This window comes from Seriola lalandi, unplaced genomic scaffold, assembly GCF_002814215.2.
Source record: "Seriola lalandi dorsalis isolate HSWRI2012SDOR001 ecotype SW California unplaced genomic scaffold, Sedor1 jcf7180002054795, whole genome shotgun sequence".
Lineage (NCBI taxonomy): Eukaryota > Metazoa > Chordata > Actinopteri > Carangiformes > Carangidae > Seriola > Seriola lalandi.
In genome coordinates this window covers 2,618,543-2,640,888 of record NW_019525348.1, presented here as the reverse complement: position 1 = coordinate 2,640,888, position 22,346 = coordinate 2,618,543, and the positions used below count along the sequence as shown (strand labels likewise).

The following is a 22,346-nucleotide window of genomic DNA, read 5'->3' as shown; positions in this document are numbered from 1 at the left end:
AGCAATAGCTTTATTTGAAATATATATATGTGGTTTTAGATAGAAGCTGACTGAACACAGCTGAAAGTTAAATCAGTGTTGTGTGTCTGAAATGACAAAAAGGCTCTTAACATCTATCATAAATGTAAGGGTACACCATTTAAAGGTCCCATATTTTCCTCTTCTTCTGTGTTTTATTTTAAGTGTTGATCCAAAAGAACAAATATTTGTGGTTTTAATAACTAAAACCATCTCAGTGTAGTTTTACTTCTCCTCTCTCAGGCTTCTCTCTGGAGCTCTAGTAACAACAGGCTGGTGAGCCAATCAGAGGAGAGGAGGCTCTGAGCCTCTCTTCTGATTAGCTGACTGTTTTCTGAGTGATCTAATAAAAAATATAGCAGAATTCAGATAAATGCTCAAGAAACCAAATCCTGCAAAGTTGGATGGTGGGTCCAGGTGGGCGGGGCTTGGGGCATGGCTGAGAGTAGTGACTTTTTTGTGGCATCAAAAAGTTCCAGTCCTGACGGCTGGTTTTAAGGCTCAGTTTCTGAATACAGGCTGTGTGCATTTCTCTGTGGACTGAGCGCTTTGATACTTTCACAGTATTAAAATAAAACCTAGACCTGCTTTAAATTCAAAAAACACATGGAAATCCCACTTTTTAGAATATGGGATCTTTAAAACAAATTATACCAAAGAGAGGAGTTGCAAGTATAAGTATTACCAGTGTCGGTTATATGTTTTTTCCACTTTGTTAAAAATGTGTGAAGCTCCTGAGAAGCCCTGCTGTCCCCTCTGCAGCTCAGTGAGCTCCAGTGTTTCTGCTCCATGCAGAGACATTGATTGTAGAGCGATTTCTGAGTGACTGGTGTCCTGCCCCGAGGACACGGCAGTGCATCACCCCATGCTGTCCAGTCACAGAGAGATATCCAACTCTTTAACACAGCCTTCAGCCCTGGACACACTCTCAGACCTGAGAGAGGAAAGGTCCCACAGAGTTCGACCAGACTCACACAGCTGCTCTGACAGTAGTGAGCAGGTACACACTGCAGATGACTGCTAGTAAATAATCTTATTAATTAATCAAACAAGATCATTTTGGTCCTATCAGTGAAATTGATTATTATTGTGCCAAAAGCTAAACTGTTTGTCCACTTTGTTCCTCTCAAATGACACCTTTTGTTTTAAATGTTGGGTTTGAATCCACCAAAGTAAATATATTAATGCCACTGATGCTGCTGTATAGTGTTTCTTCTAAATAACATTCATACATACACACATATGCAAGTCTGTTACAATGAAGTGATTAAAATGAGCACATCTGATATCCCTTTAAAAACAGTGCCTGTACCTTTAAAAATGAGCTATTACACATTTAATGATAATTGTTAATAATTTTCCCCCCGCAGAGTGTTAATGAGATGACTGACCTGCTGTTAAATTATGCTCTTAAATTTCCTGTAGATGCCTGCTGCTGCGGAAGCTCTGGGAGCAGTGAGTAGTGGAGCAATGAACCTCCTCCCCCCGGCCAGCCAGTCAGCCCAGCAGCAGCCACTGGAGCCGCACACAGCAGCGCGTCTATGGGACACTGAGGACTTCATCTGTCCGCCCGGAGCCGCGCACACGGGACACACGCTGGTTTATACAGCGACCGTCGGTCTGAATTTATTTTTTGAAATTTTTCTGCCGAAGGAACTTTTTTTTTTAATCGCATTTTCATTCAGAAACTTTTACTTATGGTTCGCGAATATGGGGCTGAGTTGTGGTTTCTCTCGGGGAAACATGGTCGTGGCGGTGGTGCTGCTGCTGCTGGGAGGTAAGGTTCATCATCAGTTTTATTGTGAGACCTCAAGCTGGAGGAGCACAAGAGGAAGTTGGAAACAATTTTAAATATGTGTTGCACTACATGTTTCCAAATGTACAGTGGCTTACATGAAACAGATAGGGCCATTTATGAAAACTTAACATGATAGAATAAAATAAATAGTCTCTTAAATTGTTAACCCAAAAGAAAACATTTTATTTTGTGTTTTCTTTCCTTCCTCTGTTCTTTTTGAATCATTATCAGTTCACCTGACAGCTTCATTCTTTTTTTCCACCCTTTTTTTTATTGAGCATCTTCTTCATCCCTTGTCCTCCTGTCAGTCAGAAAGGCTGTTACTTGTGGTGTAGGCACATCAGAAACTAAAATATGTGTGGTTTGGGATGCACTTTAAATTCACAAAATGTATGATTCTCTGCAAAAAAATAAAAAATAAAACAGATAAAAGAGGATAAAGAGAAATAAAGAGAGGAAAGATTTCTGAGCTGCTGCAAACAGAGCCAGTGGACCTGGAGTCTAGATGGCAACTGATAATACATATGAAATTGGCTGCTCATGTGCAAAGCTAAATTGCTTTGTTAAATTGCAACATTTTGGAAGCTGAGTGAGTTTTTTGAGGCTTTAACCGAGAAAAGTATCGAACACAATGCCAGCACCGTTTCACGCTGCAAAAAGTGAGCTGACTGGCTGTTGCTGTTATTTGTGGTATGGCACATTGAGAGCTAGTGTCAAATGAATACAGCCATATATCATAATATTATAATCCCCGTTCACAATCCCACAGCCCAACTGTACCAACACTGTCCTCCCAGTGCAGTCTATATTTAAAGTGTCTCTCATAGCTCAGGAGTGTGCAAATCTCAGTGTGCAGCAAGTATGTCAGATGTGATGCTTGGATAAATATAGGCCATCGTGTGGAATTCCTGAATTTGTGTTTGGACTTAAAACTGGTCTTAACAGAGTTTACTATCAGTGCTTTTTTTCCCCCCCAGTTTATCGTCACAGTCTTTAGTTTTCATATTTCATGTCTGCAAAAGTGGGCTCACCAATAAACTCCAGGCTTAGACGTAATCGCCCGAGGGAGCAGTTTTCTGCAGAGTTGTTAAAATGATTAATGAAATTTTTAAGGTGCCACGGTTGTGTGTAATGCTCTCTGATTATTTTTCATTGTGACAGACAGCGGGGTTCTCAGCAAAAAGGAGCCGAGGGACGTAGATTCACCTCACAGATACAGGATGATGCTCCTATCACACACACCCTACGCACATTTACATCCCGGTCCTGCTTTGCTTTTTTTCTACATGTATTGTCAGCGAAGCAGCCATTTCTCCTGATATTTATAGATGGACACAGTCGGTGTCTAGTTCGATTTCATGTGTCAAGGACGAGATGGTAATTAAATGGGTGCTGAAATCTACACCCCTGCGTTGAACGCGGTGTCCATCACCTGCCTGTTTTGTTGGAACAAAAGACCTGGACTTGTTCAGAGAGGAGAAGGAGCGAGCCGCAGGCAGGTGTGCAGCAGCTGCTCCTATCTCTGGGCAAACACTGGCTGTTTGTTTTCTTTAGGAAAATATCGCCTGTTATACAAGTGCACACACTGTTCAGATTGCAGGTCGGATCTTAACTGGCCTCAGAATGACACATGAGATTGATTTTGTTGTGTGCGTTCAGGCTGTTGAGTTTGTCTCACTTTGGGACGATGCTCCGACTGTTGACGTCAGTAAAGAGTTTGACCATTTCCTGTTTTACACTTCTTGAAAAATCTTCTTAAATCACCGAATTATTTTACAGATTAGATTTTAGATTCGATATTAGATCTTATATCAGTTTTCACAACACAAGGCATTTCATACTTGCTTGAATCGAAAGAGTGGTTGTGTTGTTTGTTTAGGTCTTAGAAAACAAAAGTTGCTACACTGAGTGTTTGGTGATTCACATCATCACTGTTACAGGTTACTGATTAGTTTAGTTTCTCTTGCTGAGGTAATCAAACAAAAGGAAATTGGCAATCAGTGCTCGCTATAAGAGTAATCAGCGTTTTTAAATGTGGCTGCGACGTCGCGCTGCATTTACGAGTACAGCTAAGTAGAAGAAGTGAAGCAGTTCTAGAGTTGGAATTAGAAGCTGGGACTTCTCTTTGCTCATGAGATTACATGGAGCTGGTTTTCAGTTTGGACACAAACATGTTTTCTTGAAGTTGTTTAGGAGAAGATCCAAGGCACTGAGGTCTTGGTTAAATTTTAACGTTAGTAAGAAGAATGTGGACTTTGGTGTGCAATTGAGAGATAACTGAAATGACCTTTGATTGAACAAATGTAGGTCTTCAGAACCAGCACTGAACAACCTTTATTGAAATGAACCAGATCCATTTAACACACTTCTGTGTAATCCATCACTTCCACAGAACGACCACAGATGTTTTCACATAAAAGCATTGATCGGTTTATCTTCCGCCGTGACCTTGCTACTGTATCTTTGACCCCGCCTCGCCCTCTGACCTTTGAAACCTTAACCGAGTGGTCATCCTCAGCGATGACCCCCCCTCCGTCCCAGAGGAGGCCACGGTGGCAGCCTCTTTAGCTGCTCCTCCTTCTCCTCGCATTAGAGTGATGATTTTCAGAAGGACCAGACCAATAAATCTCATTTGATACATGCTGCTATTTGATTTAGCTCCTTATTACATTACAAGACTCAGTAAAGCTTCTGTCTTGTGTTGCCTATGGATGACTTATAAATCTGGTCAATTTTCCGCTCGTGTTGTCACTACGTCTCTTTTAGTATAATTGGAATTCATAATGTTACAAGTTGTTTGCTGAAGAGTTTGTCTTTTATACAGCAGGGCTTTTCTTCTTCTTGGGAAGAAACTCTGCCAAAGCTGTTTCTAGCAAAAAGAAACTTGATTCCTTTATTCATTTAAAATTTTGGCATAGAACACACGCCTCACCATGTGATATAAAACCACAACCATCTGGCCTCAGCTTCCCTCCATTCAACCCTCCCAGCAACTGAGAGCTACAAATGCTAAGGAACTCTGCCAAGGAAAAATAAGTTTTTAACACTTTTTTTTCTAGCAGGAAAATCAAAAAATAATTTAATGAGCAACAGTGAACACGAAACGCAGCTAAAATCATCAGCATCATCCTGTCAGGTTTTATCAGGATCAGAGCCGTGATGCAGCAGTTTCAAAGTTTGATATTTGGACTTCTCTGTTATAGTTCCTCCGTCTGCCAGCTTATGCATTTATTAAATCATCAAAATGTTGGCATAAAACGCATCACCCCATTAGGTTTCTGACCAAACTGGACTGGTTGGATTCATTACCGCCCAGTCCCAACCTCTGACTCTTGGACTGTTGCTTCTGCCGCTGCTGGCGTTGCATGGATGCCGCTCCTACCTGTCAAAGCTCTCTGTCTGATCCTCTAGTCAGTTCAGGGTCACACTTCCCTCTCATGCATGGCTAGAATCTAATTTGCTGTGGTGAAAGGACAAGGAGACATTGATTGAAATTTCGCCCTCAGGGCATTTAGTCCTCTCGTTTCACATGGGTCTTGACAAGTTATTTTCCAGTCGCCTAGCCGTGCACGCTGTGTGTTGTGACCCATCATTTAACCGACGAAAAACAAAGAACAAGCTCATTTGAATCCACATGGTCCGAGGGACACTGCACAACTGAATGTGAGGGATATGACTATTGTACAGGTATACAATCTTTAATAATGAAAATATAACTTGCTAATTAGTTGCTATCCAAGCAAACCAAAACATTATGGAGATAACCTTCCGGGTCAAAGATACAGTAGCAAGGTCACGGCCTCTGTGGTTCTTCTTGTGGAAGTGATGGATCACACATAAGTGTCTGTTTAGAGGATCTGGTTCATTTGGATAAAAGATATTCAGTGTATTATTTAGTGCTGGTTCTGTAGACCTACATCAGGTCTTTAAACTGCAATAATCATTAATTAACCTCCGTTTCAATGAATCAAAAGCCATTCCAGTTATCTTTCAATTGCATATTCTTCCATAAGTCCATATTCTTCTTTTCCCATAGACCCCAATGCTTCTTATCACAAAGAGGATGTTTTCTACCCCTCCTCCACCAGCCCCACCCTGACTTCTCTCTGTGTCCATTTGTTTCATCCTCCACTTTTAAAGAAGTGGGTAAACATGTCGGAAATTATTTTTCCACCACGTTCCACCACCTGCCTGTGCCAGAAACTCTGAAAGCTTCGAATCCACTTGTGCCGGAAGATCAGAGGATCCATCCTCTGCCATAAACCGCCCCCCACCCCCCACCTCCCATCCGTTTCCATAATGTGATCCATCATCCGCTGTGAAACCTGATGAAAAAGGAGATAGAGAATAGTAGAAATGTTACTGCTCATCTCAACAGTGTCGTTTTTTGTTTTTGTTTGAATGGATGTGGTGAAGATTTAATGAAGCTAAAATGCTTCATATTGTTCTGCAGCACTCCTAAGGTGTGCGCTGGAGAGTCCCACAATTAACATATTTTATATTTAATTCATCAGAATTTTTTTTAATGTTTATTTCATTAGCACAACAGACCATTTTATACAATGTCAAGAACATTCAACATGCAGTATGTATAAGATATAACTATCTATGCGTGCCTGCCATTAGCTTTGCTACGGTTTTCACTTTATTCCAGCCTCAAGTATCTCAACAACTATTGGATGGATTTCCATGAAATTTTGTCCATGATCCCCAGATGATTAATAGTGGTGACTCATGATCTTCTTGGGTCAATATGTTAATTTGGCCAGTACTTATACGTGCAAAACATCACAACATCGGAGTGTTAGCATTGAGAGCATGTTAGCATTTCCCTGTGCTGAAGTACAGCCTCAGAGGCATTAGTGTGGCTGTGGACTCTTAGTCTTACACTTTCCTTTGACACAAAGCGTGAACACTGGATTAGTTTTTAATCTCGTTAAGAGCCTGTTTCTCTTGATAATGATGATACAGATCTTTATGTGGATGTTGTTAATATCAATATATTAAAAAAGTGAGATTCTCAAATTCAGTCATTCAGTTTCAAACTAAAACCTTCATGAAACCTGTCACGGAGTGTTTATGCAAATATAAATGATTTTACTTTATTTTGCCACAGGCAGTTACAGTCTCTGCCTGCTCTTGTGTACACGACTGCTCTGATGAGGAGAGAGATGTTTTATCAAAGCAGTCAGATGACTCAAACTCAGTCTGGAGCTGATGCACCACGTGTTCAATTTTTGATGCCACTGCCCCCCCCCCCCCAGAGGAATTCTTCAACTGAATTTATACTTGCAGCAAACCCCTAAGGAGATGTTCTATTAGATTTCTTGATGACTGATGAACATGGTTCATTGGATCTCAGGTCTTGTATTATCTGAGGGCTAATTGGATTACATTACAGGGTAATTGATTATTATGTTACGGTATGCATCATGACAAACTGAGTAATCTACCTGGAACCTGACTGCACCCTCCAAACTGGGATCAGATATCATATTACTCTGATGAAAAGTTTGATGACTGTATCATCATGACGGGAAATGACTTTCTTTCCTCCATTGCATCTCATTGTTTTGTGATTAAAAGCATTGCATTCAGGACTATATTAAATCCAGGTTCTGGTTCAAGTGTGGTATGACTGTGCATACCGGGACAGGAAACCAAGAGGGAGAGTTTTCAAAATATTATGATCAATAAAAGCTTTCATAAGTGGAATTATAGCCCAATGTGCAGCTTTTTAGTTAATTGAATCCTTGAGGAGAACCATTCCCATAACTGCTACATCTTTGGAGGCAGAGTAATTGTGATAGGTTTCAGAGCAATTATAATATTTATTGTATTTATATCACCATTATATAACCGGGTGATATGCTCCTTAATGCCGCTCGCTACAGCTGCTTCGTAATAGATGATCGATCCTTCTAAAATGTGGATGTTGATGGAGCAAATTGTGGAGCTGGCTGTGAAATGAAAGACACACTATAGATGTAATATGTCTGTGGCCATGCAGCTTAAACAAGTGGGTCCATGTTTCGTGCAGCAGAGATGATTGCGCACATGCAGCCCTCAGCCTTTCTCCTTGTCTGTCTCATCAGTGGAAAACAATCAGCATCACTGTTGATTAGTACGGTTATTGATTGGTCTGCTGCCAGATACACGGCCTTTCCGATGGGTCGTTACTAGGGACTGATGCGGCGCACGTTGACCTTGGGAATCAGAGGGCATAAGGGCTGAGCTCTGCACGGCAGGAGCTCCAGTCTCCGAACAAGATTAGTGAGGGAATGAATCACACAGCAGCCGGGCCGGGTCACCTCTCCCGGTCTGCCCGTGCTCTTGACGAGGATGCTCGTTGAGGACGTCTGGGTGGGAGATCCATGTTTTGTTTCATTGAGGCTTCCACGGAGGTAGATTAGTAAGCTTGTGGGTTCCTCCAGCACATGAGCTCATAGCTGGTAAATCTATCAGCCGAAGCACGCATCGAGCTAATTGAGTTCCTGTCTTTGTCTGGGACGACGGAGAGGGCGTTCCACCCTATCAGCTCTGACCAGTCCCAGACACACTGTGGCTGACTGAGCATGTGGTTTCAGATTTTGTGATGAGTTCTTGTCCTTTTTGTCCTTCCTCTGTTAAAAAACGAGACAAAACTGACGCAGGCCATAATAAACTCAAGGAAATTGCATTCATCAAAGACGACCAGGAAGAGCATACGCGTATCGATGACCTACAGGGTTTTCCGTTGTTGTTTTTCATCCTTGCACAAGTCAAATTTCACTATCCACTCAGCAGTACATGATATCTATTGTAAACATGGATTGCTACAAGAGTCCTCCTGTTCAAACACTGGCTTTGTTTGCAAAATTACTTACTCCAGCTTTTGAAGAAATGACACTGCATGTTGCAGCGGAGGATCAGTTTTATAGGTGTTTGAAGGCTGTAAAAGGTTCTACTCATGATGGTAATGTTTACACACTTTGAGTTATGGCACGTCAAGGGAAAAACAGCTTAATGTAAAAATCCGAAGAAGATTTTTCAGTGTTCCCAAAGCACACAACATGTGCTGCAGCTTTTACTTTTAAAATCATTACCCGTGCATGGTGTTAAGAGGTGAAATGTCATTACTATCTGTGTTTCCGTCATTCTTGTGCATCATTTGGTGAAGCTAATGAGTCATGCTTTGGAAAATCATCATCATGGCTTCACAGACAAAAGATGCCATTTGCTAAGAGGGGCCTGCTTGATCCATTCAATTAATTAGTTTTGATATAAACTGCTTGCTTTCTGTTGGCTTCGGTCCTGGAAAGAAATTGAATTTTGAATGATATAAACGAATTGTGTTGCATGGGGTCCAGCAGCCAGCGTGGCTCTGAGCCAAGGTCTGCATTCAGACATGCGTATGGCTCCCCTTGGTTAACACGTTGGACCCTCTAGTTTTATTTGTAGAGCTGCTGTCATCTGCTCTGTTTGATTCATGACTGTATCATGTGTAAGATTTCTGTTGATTAATTATCCTTATTTATCTAATAAAGTTCTGTAGAAAGATTTTTTTTAGCTTGTTAAAAATACAAATGAACAAATGGATCTTCAACATCTCATCAAATCAGTGCAGACATTAGTCGAATAATGGATTGTGATAAATATCAAGGAGCAGTTTTCCACTCAGCTTGTAGCCCGTCAGTCAGTATGATTATGGCTCCCTCTAATGGCAATGTTAGGTACACAGCTGGACACCTACACTGGGGTCGCATATTATTATTGTTTCACTTCCCCTATTTTCTCGCATCACATTGTCTTCTTTTTCTGTTGTATATCATCATTGTTCACCTGCAGCACATTCAGAGTTCATGTGCACATTTAAAGTGTTTATATAACATTTAACAGGTTATATTACTGTAGTAAGGCCATCCATCCATGTTGAACCATTTTGTTTCTTCTTCCCATCGACTCAACGAACTGTGCTGTATTATTTTGCTACATTAGAAGAAGGAAATATAGTGTTCCATGCCCAGAGTACAGAGGTGTATGTCATTGAATAAACATTCTTAGTCCCTCCATTCGGTCACTCAAACAACATCAGTACACACAGTGGTCTAATCCAAGCTAGGCAACAAAAGGTCAGTAGAATTATTGAAACCACCTGCACATTTTTGTTCAATTTAAGAGGGAACATTAGGTCATCTTCTCTTCGTGCTTTAATGTCAAAATGTTCTGGTTTGTTATCCACAACATGATTTTAGCTTAGTTTAGTTTAGTTTAGTTTAGTTTAGTTTAGTTTAGTAAATAGGGACGATGTAATTTAACATACAAAACAAAACCTGACACTGATGTGTTGCACAGAGTTTAAAGCTAATGCTAATTTTCAACTCTTCTCTAGTTGGGCTTTTACAGTGTAATTAAAATAGTCAGTTTCCATTACCTCTTGTTTAATATCATCCTAAATTGACTTGACGTACTGACGTACTGTGCTTTGCAACTCAGGAAGAAACAAACATTTGAATCATCCTAATTTAAATTGGGGGTAAATACCATATCCATCACTCCAAATAATTTATCTTTTCCCAGATGAATTTTCAGATTTTCAGAGCTGCTCTAAAGGGAGAATGGAAATGAAAATTCTTATATGGTATTTTTATTTTCACTTTTTGAAGCCTTGTCAATCAGTCGTTGGCCTCTATGTTGTCTTGATTGTATCACAACTTGCAAATAATAGAAAACAGAAAAAAAAGATCCAGTACAACATGTGGCAGATTAAATCCCGTTTTTGACAGCAGCCCCATAACAAACCCATTTTGTGTGGCATCTGGCAGATCTCTACACCTAACTGTGCTCAAATGAGGCCTCGATACACGAGCACCAATGGCTCTAATTTGGTTGTGATAGATTTAGGAAATGGGAAGTCCTCCCTAAAATGTTATCCAGCATGAAACTGACTCCCCTCTATCCCAGCAGGATTAACAAACAAGTGGCTCGCTGTTTGTTTTTGTTTCATGGGCACTTTTAATAAAAAGGGGCTGCAGCCTCCCTGGGTGTATCTCCATCTCTATCCTTCAGGAAGGACGGCCACATTTTATCCATCAGCTCAGCCTCCTGTCATCTAAGCCCCACAAAATTAAATCAATGTCTGAAACCAGAGCCAATGCCTCAACTGCACCAACAGAAATAGAAAATCTAGTTTTGCTGTCTGCTAATGACATTAGTGCGTTCCCTAAATGGTCGCCTACTGTCGTCAAAGAGGAACATAACAGGGATATAATTACAGGAGGAACACTCGCATCTCCATTTTCCTGTAAAACACACAGCCTGCTATAGCTCTTTATGGATTACCCCCAACACATATGTGCGCACACACACACACACACACACACACACACACACACCCCGCACTCCCCCTCTGGCAGGTAATGATTCATTTATCTTCCATATCATGTTATCCCTTGTAATTAAACTTCTCAAGGTGAACGCAAGGAGAATCGGAAACCACATGTTATTGACCACATGAGAAATTCATTAAAAGAGCTGCATAAGTGTCATTTGAACCCTCCTTTCAATTTCCGCTAACGGGGGATGAAAGATGCATCAAAGGAGAAAAAGAAAAAAACAAACCTGTCATATTCCATGTATGTGTTAATTTGCATTCGGCAGCGATGTCAGTGGGTATTGTTGTCACAATTAAATATCCAGAAAGAGATGTTATGATAACTGCTGTTTTCCTGCTCTGTAATAAGACCGGCTCTCAGCAGCAGCAACGTCGGGCCTTATTATTCAGTTTTCCTTATAGCGAGTATGACTGAGTTCCCCTGAGCTTCACTTGGCTGCCTGTTCTGAAACATCTGGTTATTTCATGTCTTCTTTCTGCAGGAGTGACAGGGCTCTACTTCCCACAGAATGAGTACATCGAGACGGTATATGTCGGCCAGCCGGCAGGTACGCCCATCCTCCAGGTCCACGCCATGCTGGACAGCGACTCCGAGCGGCCGCATTTCTACCTGTGCTGGATCTCTCTCAGGCGTCCGGCCCACAGCTCCTGGTTCCACCTGGACGTCCACACCGGAGTACTGTCCTTGAACAAAACCCTGGAGGAGAGCGACTTCGCCTTCCCAAGTGAGTTGGGTGCAAGCATTTTCATGGTAATGTATATTCCTATAACAGTGCCAGGTGTGCCGTACACATGAGAGTAAATTAGTTTCTGGACGTTTGTGCTCTTTGCATACAAATGATGCTTTGGCTCTGTGTTTGGGTTTCAGCCTTCAGGACAATAATGTAATTGCATTCAGGGGAAAAAAGAGTGCAATCAACAAAAAGAGCACTGTCTGAGATTAAAATGAAAATGCCTTTTGTTTTTGTTTTGGCTGTGCATCTCATCAGATCAACATTCATGGTCTGTGAAGAAGTTGGTCCTGCACACCATGGTTTTACCCAACTTCTCCAAGAAGTCCCACTGCGTCAACAGAAACTCCCCTCGGATCACCTTGGACTTTGTCAACGCCACGATGCCACAGTGTGCTCAGACAGATATGAAGGAACTATGCTTCCCGCACAGGGACACCTCCAACCCCCACATCATGGAGAACAGGTTCCCCGGGGCCCTACGGCAACTCCGACGCCTCACCAGACTCAACGTCTGCCCCAACTACACCATCACTTACAATGTGGAGTCAGGTTAGACGCATTACAGAGAGAGTTTGTAACGTTTGAAATAAGAAATAACACATTCGTCTTCCTAAAGATGAAAAGTTGAATTCACAAACCATAAAATGCACCAATACAGTCAGTGGCTTTACTGCTACAGCCTGACATGGTCTGGTATGACCAGTAGCTATAGCAGTAGTATGGTTGCTAATGTTACCTAGCATTAGCTAACTTTAGGTAAATATTGCTGTATAACACGCAGTACTGAGTCACTGTGCTTACTGTATGACTGTAGCTAAATGCTACTATACCATGAAAGTCATTGTTGCCACATTGGCTGCTGTTCAGGAAAAGTTACAGTCTTGTTTTAAATCACAGCGGTACCATCTCTGACTCGGCATCCTTCTTTCATGTTGGCTGTAGATGCATACATGACTCGTGTTCTTCCTCTTGTCGACAGATACCCCAGCACCATTTGCTGTAAATGAGAACACCACAGAGCTGGTGGTGACCGCCCCGCTGGACCGAGAGGAAAGCGAGTGCTACAGACTCCTGCTGGTCTGCACCGTCCAAACAGAGCTGGTCATCACCAAGGTGGAAACTTCACTGGACGTTTTTGTCAATGATGAGGACGACAACGCACCGTATGTGAACGGAACAGACACAGCAGACATTGTCATCAGCTTCAATCGGACAAAGGTGAGAAGACTAATCTAATCTAATCTTAGACTAGAAAACACTGAGCAGCTTTAAATGCTGGCTAATTTTATCTTTACTTTAGGATTGAATTTCTCACTTTCTCGTTTTGTTTTTCCAGGGCGGCTCTTTTGGAACCTTGTTCGTCTTTGACAGGGATTTAACCCCCATCTATCCCATAGACCAGAGTCACAACAAGTATGTGGGGACTTTGCTCAATAGTGACCCATGGCTAGATAAAACCTTTGACATAAAAGGCACCTTCAGCGAAAAGAAAGCTGCTCATGGAGGCATTCGAGAGACCGTCCACGACTACCGTGAGTAACACAGGAGGTTCTAATAGCAAAACACTGCTGTGTTGAACACACATTTTACATGTGTACATGTTGTTTTTCTCTGATATTAGAGCTTGTCCTGAAGAGGAACCTGTATGTGAATGAGAATCGCACGGTGCAGCTGGACTACCTGGTCAATGACACCACCTACCCTGGTCTGGAGGGAACAGTGTTGCTGCACTTCAACGTCACCATCTTACCGGTCCAGATCCGCTTCGCAAACATCACGCAGATGTTCACACTGACACGCAGAGCCTCTGTTTATGCACAGGTGCTCATGACTACTAACCACACAGATCCACAACTCCCTGTTTATCCTGCTGCTGTCTTAAAGATTAGGAAGACATTTTTTCAAGTCAGTCACAAACATTATTTACATGCCAATGTTATCAGTCGCTGCAGTTATTCCTCCTCAACATAGTGACTATGCTGCTAATGCAATTTCAATGTCATTGATGGACATTAAAAGACTGAAAAATCTGATGCAAACTTGCAGAACTGCAGAATACTCACATAGTGTGTAGTCTTTCCCTCATTAAAGCCTCTAGGTTGTAGAGAATTGAAGGTATCGATCCAAAAAAATCCCCTTTGGCAAAGCTTCTATCAATATCTCTCCCTCGATGGAGGTCAGAAGTTTCAACTCCCAAAGAACTGTAAAGGAGAGACACTGAGAGAGAATTAACTGAGAAGGGACACAGTAATTCACATCCTGGTGTTTTATTCCACCCTTGTGTCTGCGAATGTGTTGTTGTAGGCTTCTGGTAGTTTTACCAATATCATTTTGGGTGTAGCAGGAGATAGAACCTTTGACACTCAATTTCTTGCCTGAACCTCAGTGGTTTAAAAAATAGTTTTTATAGAATTGTTATACTGAGCAAAGTTGTCACAAAATTGTCTTGTGGTGTGTGGCAGCAACATGTGTCTGGGAGATATCTGCCAGCCAGCCAAGCTGACAGCACATGAAAATAACTCTGCAACAATATGACAACAGTATTTCCCGACAGTTTAACAAATATAATTGATTAATTGGGCGTCACAGTGGTTGCGTTGGTTAGCTCAGTAAGACGGTTCTGGATTTAAACCTTGCATGTTCTCCTCCGGCTTCCTCCCACAATTCAAAGACATGCAGTCTAGGTTAATTGGTGACTGTGAACATGAATGGTTGTTTGTCTCTATATGTCAGCCCTGTGACAGACTGGCGACCTATCCATGGTGAACCCCACCCTCGCCCAATGTCAGCTGGGATTGGTTCCAGCCTCCCTGCAACCCTCGGAACGATGATGATAGGCTAATGAATGAAAAAATGAATTCATTTTGAGGTGTTTTAGTACACACAGTAACTCGCTTTTAATAGGATAAGATTTAATTCTGAAAGTTACAGTGTTGATTCTTTTCACTATATAGAAACCATAGCCAATGAAACATCTTGAAAGTATGACTTAGTGCTGACTCACTCTCAAATATACTGAGACTGCCACCTGCTGGAAGTCCTTCCACTTAAGTTACCTATGTATGTTAATGGTCCATTTCCTCTCAGGTTGGCAGAGTCTGCGTGGAAAACTGCCAGCACTTTGATGGATTCTCTGTCTTGTACCGGCTCGAGGTGCCAGATAGGAACGTGTCTGCTGACTTGCAGTCCTGCTACGCAGCCATAGGCATCACCCAGGCTCCCGACGAGATGTGGGGGGTGCTCTATGTAAACGACTTGGGGCCCTTACTCAGGCCCGAGTGTCAGGACCTGCAGTACCTTGTTGTAGCTCAGGAGGAGCACACACAGCAGGAAGCCAGCACGCAGATCCACATCCTACTAGATGGTGAAGGTGAGACTGGAACAACCGGGGTCCAACATCTCACAGGGTTTTAAAAAGGAAGTCTTCACGTTGTAATCTAATCTGTGATGATCTTTAATCATCCATTAGGTAGTGATGCAGTATCACTTGCTGTTATTTAGGAGATTTAGGATTTAGGATTTTTTTTGATTTCCTAACTAATTCAACACTGTTGTACACTGTCTTTTCAACAGTTTTCCCTTCTCCCAGATGCCTTTCAAAGATTTGGTTATGTGTGTCTCTGGCTCTGTTGAATATAGCAAACAAGGCCGGCCAGGAGAGCAAGCAGGTCCTGTCCTGTGCAGAGAACAGACAGCGAGGAGACTGTGAGTCTGTCCGAGGCCTAGGGGCGACAACGGGGAGATGCCAGTGGAGGCAAGGCACAGAGAAAGGTACATTTTATTAAATTAACACTTACCTTCAGCAAATAAAAGCCGTTTGTTTGCAATCAAATAAGCTTTTAACATCACGGAATCATGTCCATATTAATTATGAGACCTTGGAGTAATTGAACTAGAACCAAATGAGAACATGACTGAGAGCACGTCTCCCTCAGCTGTGGCAAAGGAACAAATTAAAGGCAAAGATCCGGCATGTGTGTCCTTTCAGTTACATCCTTTTGCAACCGGAGGCAAGACTCATGGAAAAATGTGGTCTTGATTTTGATAAATACAAGCACTAAGAGCACCACATGATGGCCAGAGCAAGTCCCCATAGTGATGTATTGTTGTTTAAACAGATACATTTTCAACCTTAAGGACCTTTAACATCAAGACAAGCTAACCAAACTTCAGAGTTAGATGTCAATCTGGTGTGATCTGTTTTCCCACTAACCCTTTTCATATTTCAGGAATATCTGAAAACTATTCAACCTGCTCCCCTGACCTGCGGACATGCCCCGATAGTTTTTGTGATGCAGTGGAAAGCAAAGATATGTCAATATGCCCACAAGACTGTACAAGTATGAAACACGTCTTTTCCTGCAAATAATTAAACATGAAAAACACCATTTCTATTACATGCAAATCTAGGCCTTATGGTCTTATAAATAAGACCATGTTGACTTTGTCTGTCCCTGAAGAGGAAACTGTGATCGGAGGTCATGAACGAGGCTTGGGGAACGGGATCAAGGCTGGCTATGGAACCTGCTACTGCTACTCTGAGAAATGCTTCTGTGAGAAGGAAGATATTGAGGGTGAGTCGTCATAAATCACACAAAACTGTTGGTGATAAACTGAAATACTGTCCCCACAAGGTTTTGCGTTACGTCATCTCAAGAAAGAACCAGACAGTGATAACTGCTTTATTGAAAAATGACAACATCCTGTCCTCCAGAGGTGATATGTGACGACATGTGCAAGACCATCATCGCCACGTCTCTGCTGCTCTCCTTCGTCGTCTCCATCCTCCTGTCCTCATACTTCATCCACCGGTACCACAAGAACTCGCCCAAGCCTCCGATCGCCTCCGCAGAGATGACTTTCCGTCGGCCCGCTCAGGCCTATCCCATCAGCTTCCCTGCTAACAACTTACGCCGGGGCTCACAGGAATCCATCGAGACTGACACCTTTAAAATACCTGTAAGCTGCTTCTTTCAACCTGTGACAGGACTCTTTTCTTCCCTCTATACTGTGTGTTAAACTCAGAAATGTCATGTTATTCCAACAGGAGGATCCAAAATGGGAGTTTCCTCGTAAAAACCTTGTACTTGGCAAGACTTTAGGAGAAGGAGAGTTTGGGAAAGTGGTCAAGGCAACAGCTTTCAGGCTGAAAGGAAAAGCAGGTTACACCACAGTGGCTGTGAAAATGCTTAAAGGTAAGACAAGCCAACAAATACTGGAAGAGCCTGGAAGTGATGGTGATATATGAGGAGTGAATGCCTGAAGAGATGAATGGTTTCATCATTACAATCCCCGCTTTTCTTCCGTAACAGAGAACGCCTCGCACAGTGAGCTGCGTGACCTGCTGTCAGAATTCACTTTACTGAAGCAAGTCAACCATCCGCACGTCATAAAGATGTATGGAGCCTGCAGCCAGGACGGTAAGACCTCAGTCCTCCTGCCATCCTCTGTCAGGGCATGTGTGTTCCACATGGAGTCTGAGCTCTGAATTTCTCTGAATAGGTCCATTGTATTTGATTGTGGAATATGCCAAGTATGGGTCTCTACGCAACTTCCTGCGCGAGAGTAGGAAAGTTGGCCCCAGCTACATGGGCAGGGACGCCAACCGCAACTCCAGCTATCTGGAGAACCCAGACGACAGGGCGCTCACCATGGGCGACCTGATCTCCTTTGCGTGGCAGATCTCCAGAGGCATGCAGTACCTGGCTGAGATGAAGGTACAAAATAGAAAAGGTTATGCTCTCTGAAGTATTTTGAAAATGTTATGGTTGCGGACAAAATACAAACACAGAAAGATGCTGAGAGTTAAAATGGAAGACGTTCATGTTTTAGTGTAAGAGCTTGAAATATCAGTGTAAATGAAGGCAGCTGTGGTTCAGGCACTGGAAGGAGTTGACTGAACACAAAGAGATGAATTAAGTCAAAATGAGTATTTTTGGTCCAACAGCTTGTTCACAGGGACCTTGCAGCACGAAACGTCCTTGTAGCTGAAGGAAGGAAGATGAAGATCTCAGATTTTGGCCTTTCCAGAGATGTGTATGAAGAGGACTCATATGTGAAGAGGAGCAAGGTAAAGAAACGAGACAGAAAATTACAATGTTTTAGTTTTATTTACAACAATCTTTCCAACAAAAATATAACAAGCTTTCTCTCTGTTCTCCAGGGCCGTATACCTGTGAAATGGATGGCAATAGAGTCCTTGTTTGACCACATTTACACAACACAAAGTGATGTGTGAGTATAATATAATCATTTAAAAGACAGTCTCGACATGTTGGGCAATATTGCTTTATTGTTCAAAGGTAGATGAGAAGATTGATACCAATATCATATCAAATTTAAAGATGATTAGCTTAGCTTTTAGCTTTGCATAAAGACTGGAAATAGAAGGAAACAACCACGCTCTGTTCTTAGATAATAGAATCTGCTTACCAGCACTTTTAAAGCTCACTAAGCAATAGCCTACATTATATATCCTTTGTTATATAATGATATAATGAACCACATCTAGTTTTTACACTTCAGTTTTTGTAACAAGCTAAAAATATCAGACAAAACAAGGCTAGATATTTCCCTATGTTTCCAATCTTTGTGCTAAGCTAAGCTAAGCTAACCGGCCGCTGACTGAGAAAGCGAACAAGGATATTTCCCTAAATGTTGATCTATTTTCCTTTAACACACAGATTTAAATATTCTTATACTCTTGTGTTTTCTTCTAAGCTGGTCCTTTGGTGTGCTACTGTGGGAGATAGTGACACTGGGAGGAAATCCATACCCAGGTATCGCCCCTGAACGCCTCTTTAACCTCCTCAAGACCGGCTACAGGATGGAGAGACCAGAGAACTGCTCGGAGGAAATGTAAGATCTGTTACGCTCCACGTTTCTGGCGAGAGAACAATTACGCCCCCTCCAGCACATTGACAGACAGTCGGTTGTGGAAAATGATTCTGTTGGGAGGATTAAATGATGCTTATTTCACCCACAATGAAATATTTTCCTCTACAGGTATAACCTCATGCTTCGATGCTGGAAACAAGAACCAGACAAGAGGCCAACATTCTCAGACATCAGCAAAGAACTGGAAAAGATGATGGTGAAAAGTCGGGTATGGTGAAGCTATACAATACATTATGATAAGTTATTCATAATCTTCATCAGGAAAATATTAAGGGAGAGGCTATTAATCAGCCTCTCTCCATGCATTGCTGGCGCAATGTTGACAAACTCGGTGATGCATCACTGGGATCTGACAGTCTGAAGTTAGCGTTTTTCAGCTTTCCGCTCCTTTTGGACTTGCAGCGAGCCCACAATGAGCAGTATATCATTTCTGCTGGACAACATGCACTGCATAAGCACAAACACATGCTGCGCCTGCTTCACTGAATGATCTGTCACTCTTCCCAAATGGTTTAGATACCATAATTAGTGTTTGAAGAGCAATCCTAAAATGTGGCCTTGGGCAGCGTAATCACAGAGCATTCCAGTCAGGCTCCTGCTGCTGAAGGGAGGCTAAATATAGAGCATTTAAGGACATAGGGAATGCAAACATCCCAGAATGCAGCAGGCTAGTTCTTCACTGTTATCAAAGGACAGGTAGTGGATGAAACAACAAGAAGGGTTTTGCACATACAGTATCTCTGCAGGGTCTTTCAGTCACCCTTCAGGCCTTAGTGTGCTGAGACTCCTCTCCTCCTTAATCAGCCTAATCACACCCTCGTCTGCTCTTGTCAGGATTACCTGGACCTTGCGGCGTCCACGCCAGCTGACGCCCTGCTGTACGACGACGCCCTCTCTGAAGAGGACACACCACTAGTGGACTGTAATAACGCCCCTCTCCCTCGAACCCTCCCCTCCACATGGATTGAAAACAAGCTCTATGGTAGAATCTCCCATGCATTTACTAGATTTTAGAAACAGGACACACAACACAAGCTCTCTTTTTTGGCAAGTTGTGATTGGCTTTTCCATAGTCAAGTGTGCGTGACTGTGATCTAGGCATGCCTTTTGCTGATTAATGCTGACATATCTCCCATTTCATCGTAAATGAGAGGCTCAGTGAAAAAAAAAGATCTTGTGTCTTGATTTTATTATTTTATTTGGACCTGCTTCTAATGTACATGAATGCTGAATCAAAAAAAAAAAGCCACATTTGTAAATACTGAATATAACCATCATTCTAATTTATATGGCACTGCTCATACTCGCGCTTCATCTGCATTTTATTTGTACATAGCTCAATTTTTTCATTCCATCACACTCCATTTGTCACCTTTTCATCATTTGTTTGCATTGGACGAAACAGTGTGTAACATTTGAAACAGGTCCTCACTGAATCAATCACTCACCGTGGTTTCAATTCCAGATTGTTTTAAATTTCTAATGTATATCAGCTATTGATCTATAATGATTCCACAATGCTGAACAGAGAAACAGTAAGGCTTTTGAATGCAACTCTCAAGTGACTTTCTGAACAGATACAGGAAGGCAGCCATAGGTTAAATACAGGGAGCAACACGATAGCCTCGATACATCTCAAAAATGCCAATAAATAATAAATTATATTATCTTTCATTTTATCTAGCATACACAAAGCCATAACTTTACACCTCAGAGAGTCAGATCAGGACTCCTTTCAGAGACAGGCACTGCAGAGTTTGATTTGAGAGCCTTACTGTCTGCACGCTGTTTATCTTTCACTGAGTGCAGAAAAATGATATGTTCTCGTTTTTAGGCATGTCATACCCGAACTGGCCTGAGAAGAGCCCGGTACCACTCAACAGACATGATGCCACTAATCCAGTCTTTACAAGATATGCCAATGATAGTGTTTATGCAAACTGGATGGCTTTGCCTTCACCCGCAAAAGCTGTGGACAAGCTCGATAGCTAAAGACAAACCAACACTGTAGAAAAGATGACAAATCGGTAGATGTATATATTTCTATGAGACTGTACATATACAATCTGATGCTAAAGTTGGTTCCCTTTTATTTCTGTTGCATGGGTATTCAAGGTTTAAAACTGAGGTCATTTTGCTGCAAAACTGGCTGGATCAACATAGACCATGCTTCATTCTGCTCTTCAGTATGTTAATTATTACCTCATGGGTCATGTTGGCCAAGTTGTATCACTGCATGACTATTGTACCAAATTGTATGTCAGTGTCAATGTCTTTTAAGTGCCTGTGCCGCTTCTACAATAGCCTCCAATTATTAATGTGCGACTGTGAAGATCTTGTTCCAGCCCAGGAATTAAAGGGGACGTCTTTACCATCACCTGTTGTTGTAGACAGCCGGGGGTTGAGTGGAGAAAAAGCAAAATGCTGAACTTGTTCTGAAAATGTAAAGTTTCTACTGTAGGAGGATTGTGCTCCTCAAAAATGTCAAAGACCCATTTTGTGTTTCTCCCACAAGATGTTTCAAAACTGTTGTTGCCAAAGAAAAGTAACACAGACTTGTTCAGTGAACGGTTTTCTTGTTTTTTGTTCTTGTTTCTTTTCTTTCTTTTTTTTACATGAAAAATATCAACTAGTGAGTGCTACTCCAGTGTAAGGACATGAGACTTAACGTAGATTGTAACCATGTCCTGTGTCAGACTACAGTTCACTTTTTCATTCATTGTAATTGCAAACTTTGTGGGAAAAGTACGATTATGTAAACTAATGAGTGTTATCATTGTTATGTTGTTATTATTTGATTATGTTCCAATTAATAATAAACATTAAAAATGTGCAGTACGTCTGTTCACCTCATATCTCTGAAAGTATAGTAAGCTTCTGTTCTGTTTTTTTTTTTTTTTTTTACAATCAACAAAATGCAACTTCTGTTTGGTGGTTGACATGATTTATTATTTTCACAATATTAAAATATAATGTTAAGCGTCAGTTCACCTCCAGACATCATCTGTTCATTATATACTCTAGTTTGCAGAAATGTTGATTTCTAAATCATTATTAAAAATTCACAGTAGTGGCCTGGCAAGCATTTGTCTACAAAAGCCATTTAATGTGTAAATATGAATAATGAAAATCTTGTGTGCCTTTTCCAGTTCCACTGAGTCTCAGCTCTGCTCCACTCTGGATTTGTCTGTAAGTAAAGCTGATAAGGATTTAAAAAAAATTTTTTCCATGTGTTGCGTTTAAGCACAATTTTTATGTAATTTAAGCATAAAATTCAATAATTCCTGTTGTCTTTATAATTTAATTGATATAAATGGTCTGGTTAGGTTTTGAATAAAAATGACTTGAGTAGGTTGGAAATATCCCTGAGATGGTATATACTAGATTCTTATGATAGTAAAATATACATATAATTGCATATATAATTGTACCCATCATCCCTTCCTCCTTTATCTTTTGCATTATCTTTATTTTGACCACGTTCAGTAACACTGAAATCACAGCAACAGGTAACATTTCTAACTCG

The 22,346-nt window shown here is 41.5% G+C and overlaps 1 protein-coding gene across 2 annotated transcripts; it reads left to right on the top strand.

The window, feature by feature from the left end:
* Positions 1-1,504: 1,504 nt before the first annotated feature.
* ret (ret proto-oncogene receptor tyrosine kinase) lies at positions 1,505-21,658 on the top strand. 2 transcript variants are annotated; one of them, XM_023425893.2, is made up of 20 exons: positions 1,505-1,795; positions 11,672-11,914; positions 12,179-12,472; positions 12,903-13,141; positions 13,260-13,455; positions 13,545-13,744; positions 15,011-15,293; positions 15,563-15,694; positions 16,153-16,263; positions 16,384-16,497; positions 16,638-16,882; positions 16,971-17,118; positions 17,236-17,343; positions 17,426-17,640; positions 17,871-17,993; positions 18,087-18,157; positions 18,644-18,781; positions 18,929-19,028; positions 19,655-19,802; positions 20,655-21,658. In XM_023425893.2, the coding sequence occupies exons 1-20, from the start codon at positions 1,729-1,731 to the stop codon at positions 20,810-20,812; spliced, it is 3,333 nt and encodes a 1,110-aa protein (XP_023281661.1). In that variant the 5' UTR covers positions 1,505-1,728; the 3' UTR covers positions 20,813-21,658. The 2 variants fall into 2 exon arrangements, with proteins under 2 accessions (XP_023281661.1, XP_087035274.1); XM_087179148.1 differs by lacking the exon at positions 1,505-1,795 and adding an exon at positions 8,644-8,771.
* The last annotated feature ends 688 nt before the right edge of the window (positions 21,659-22,346 follow it).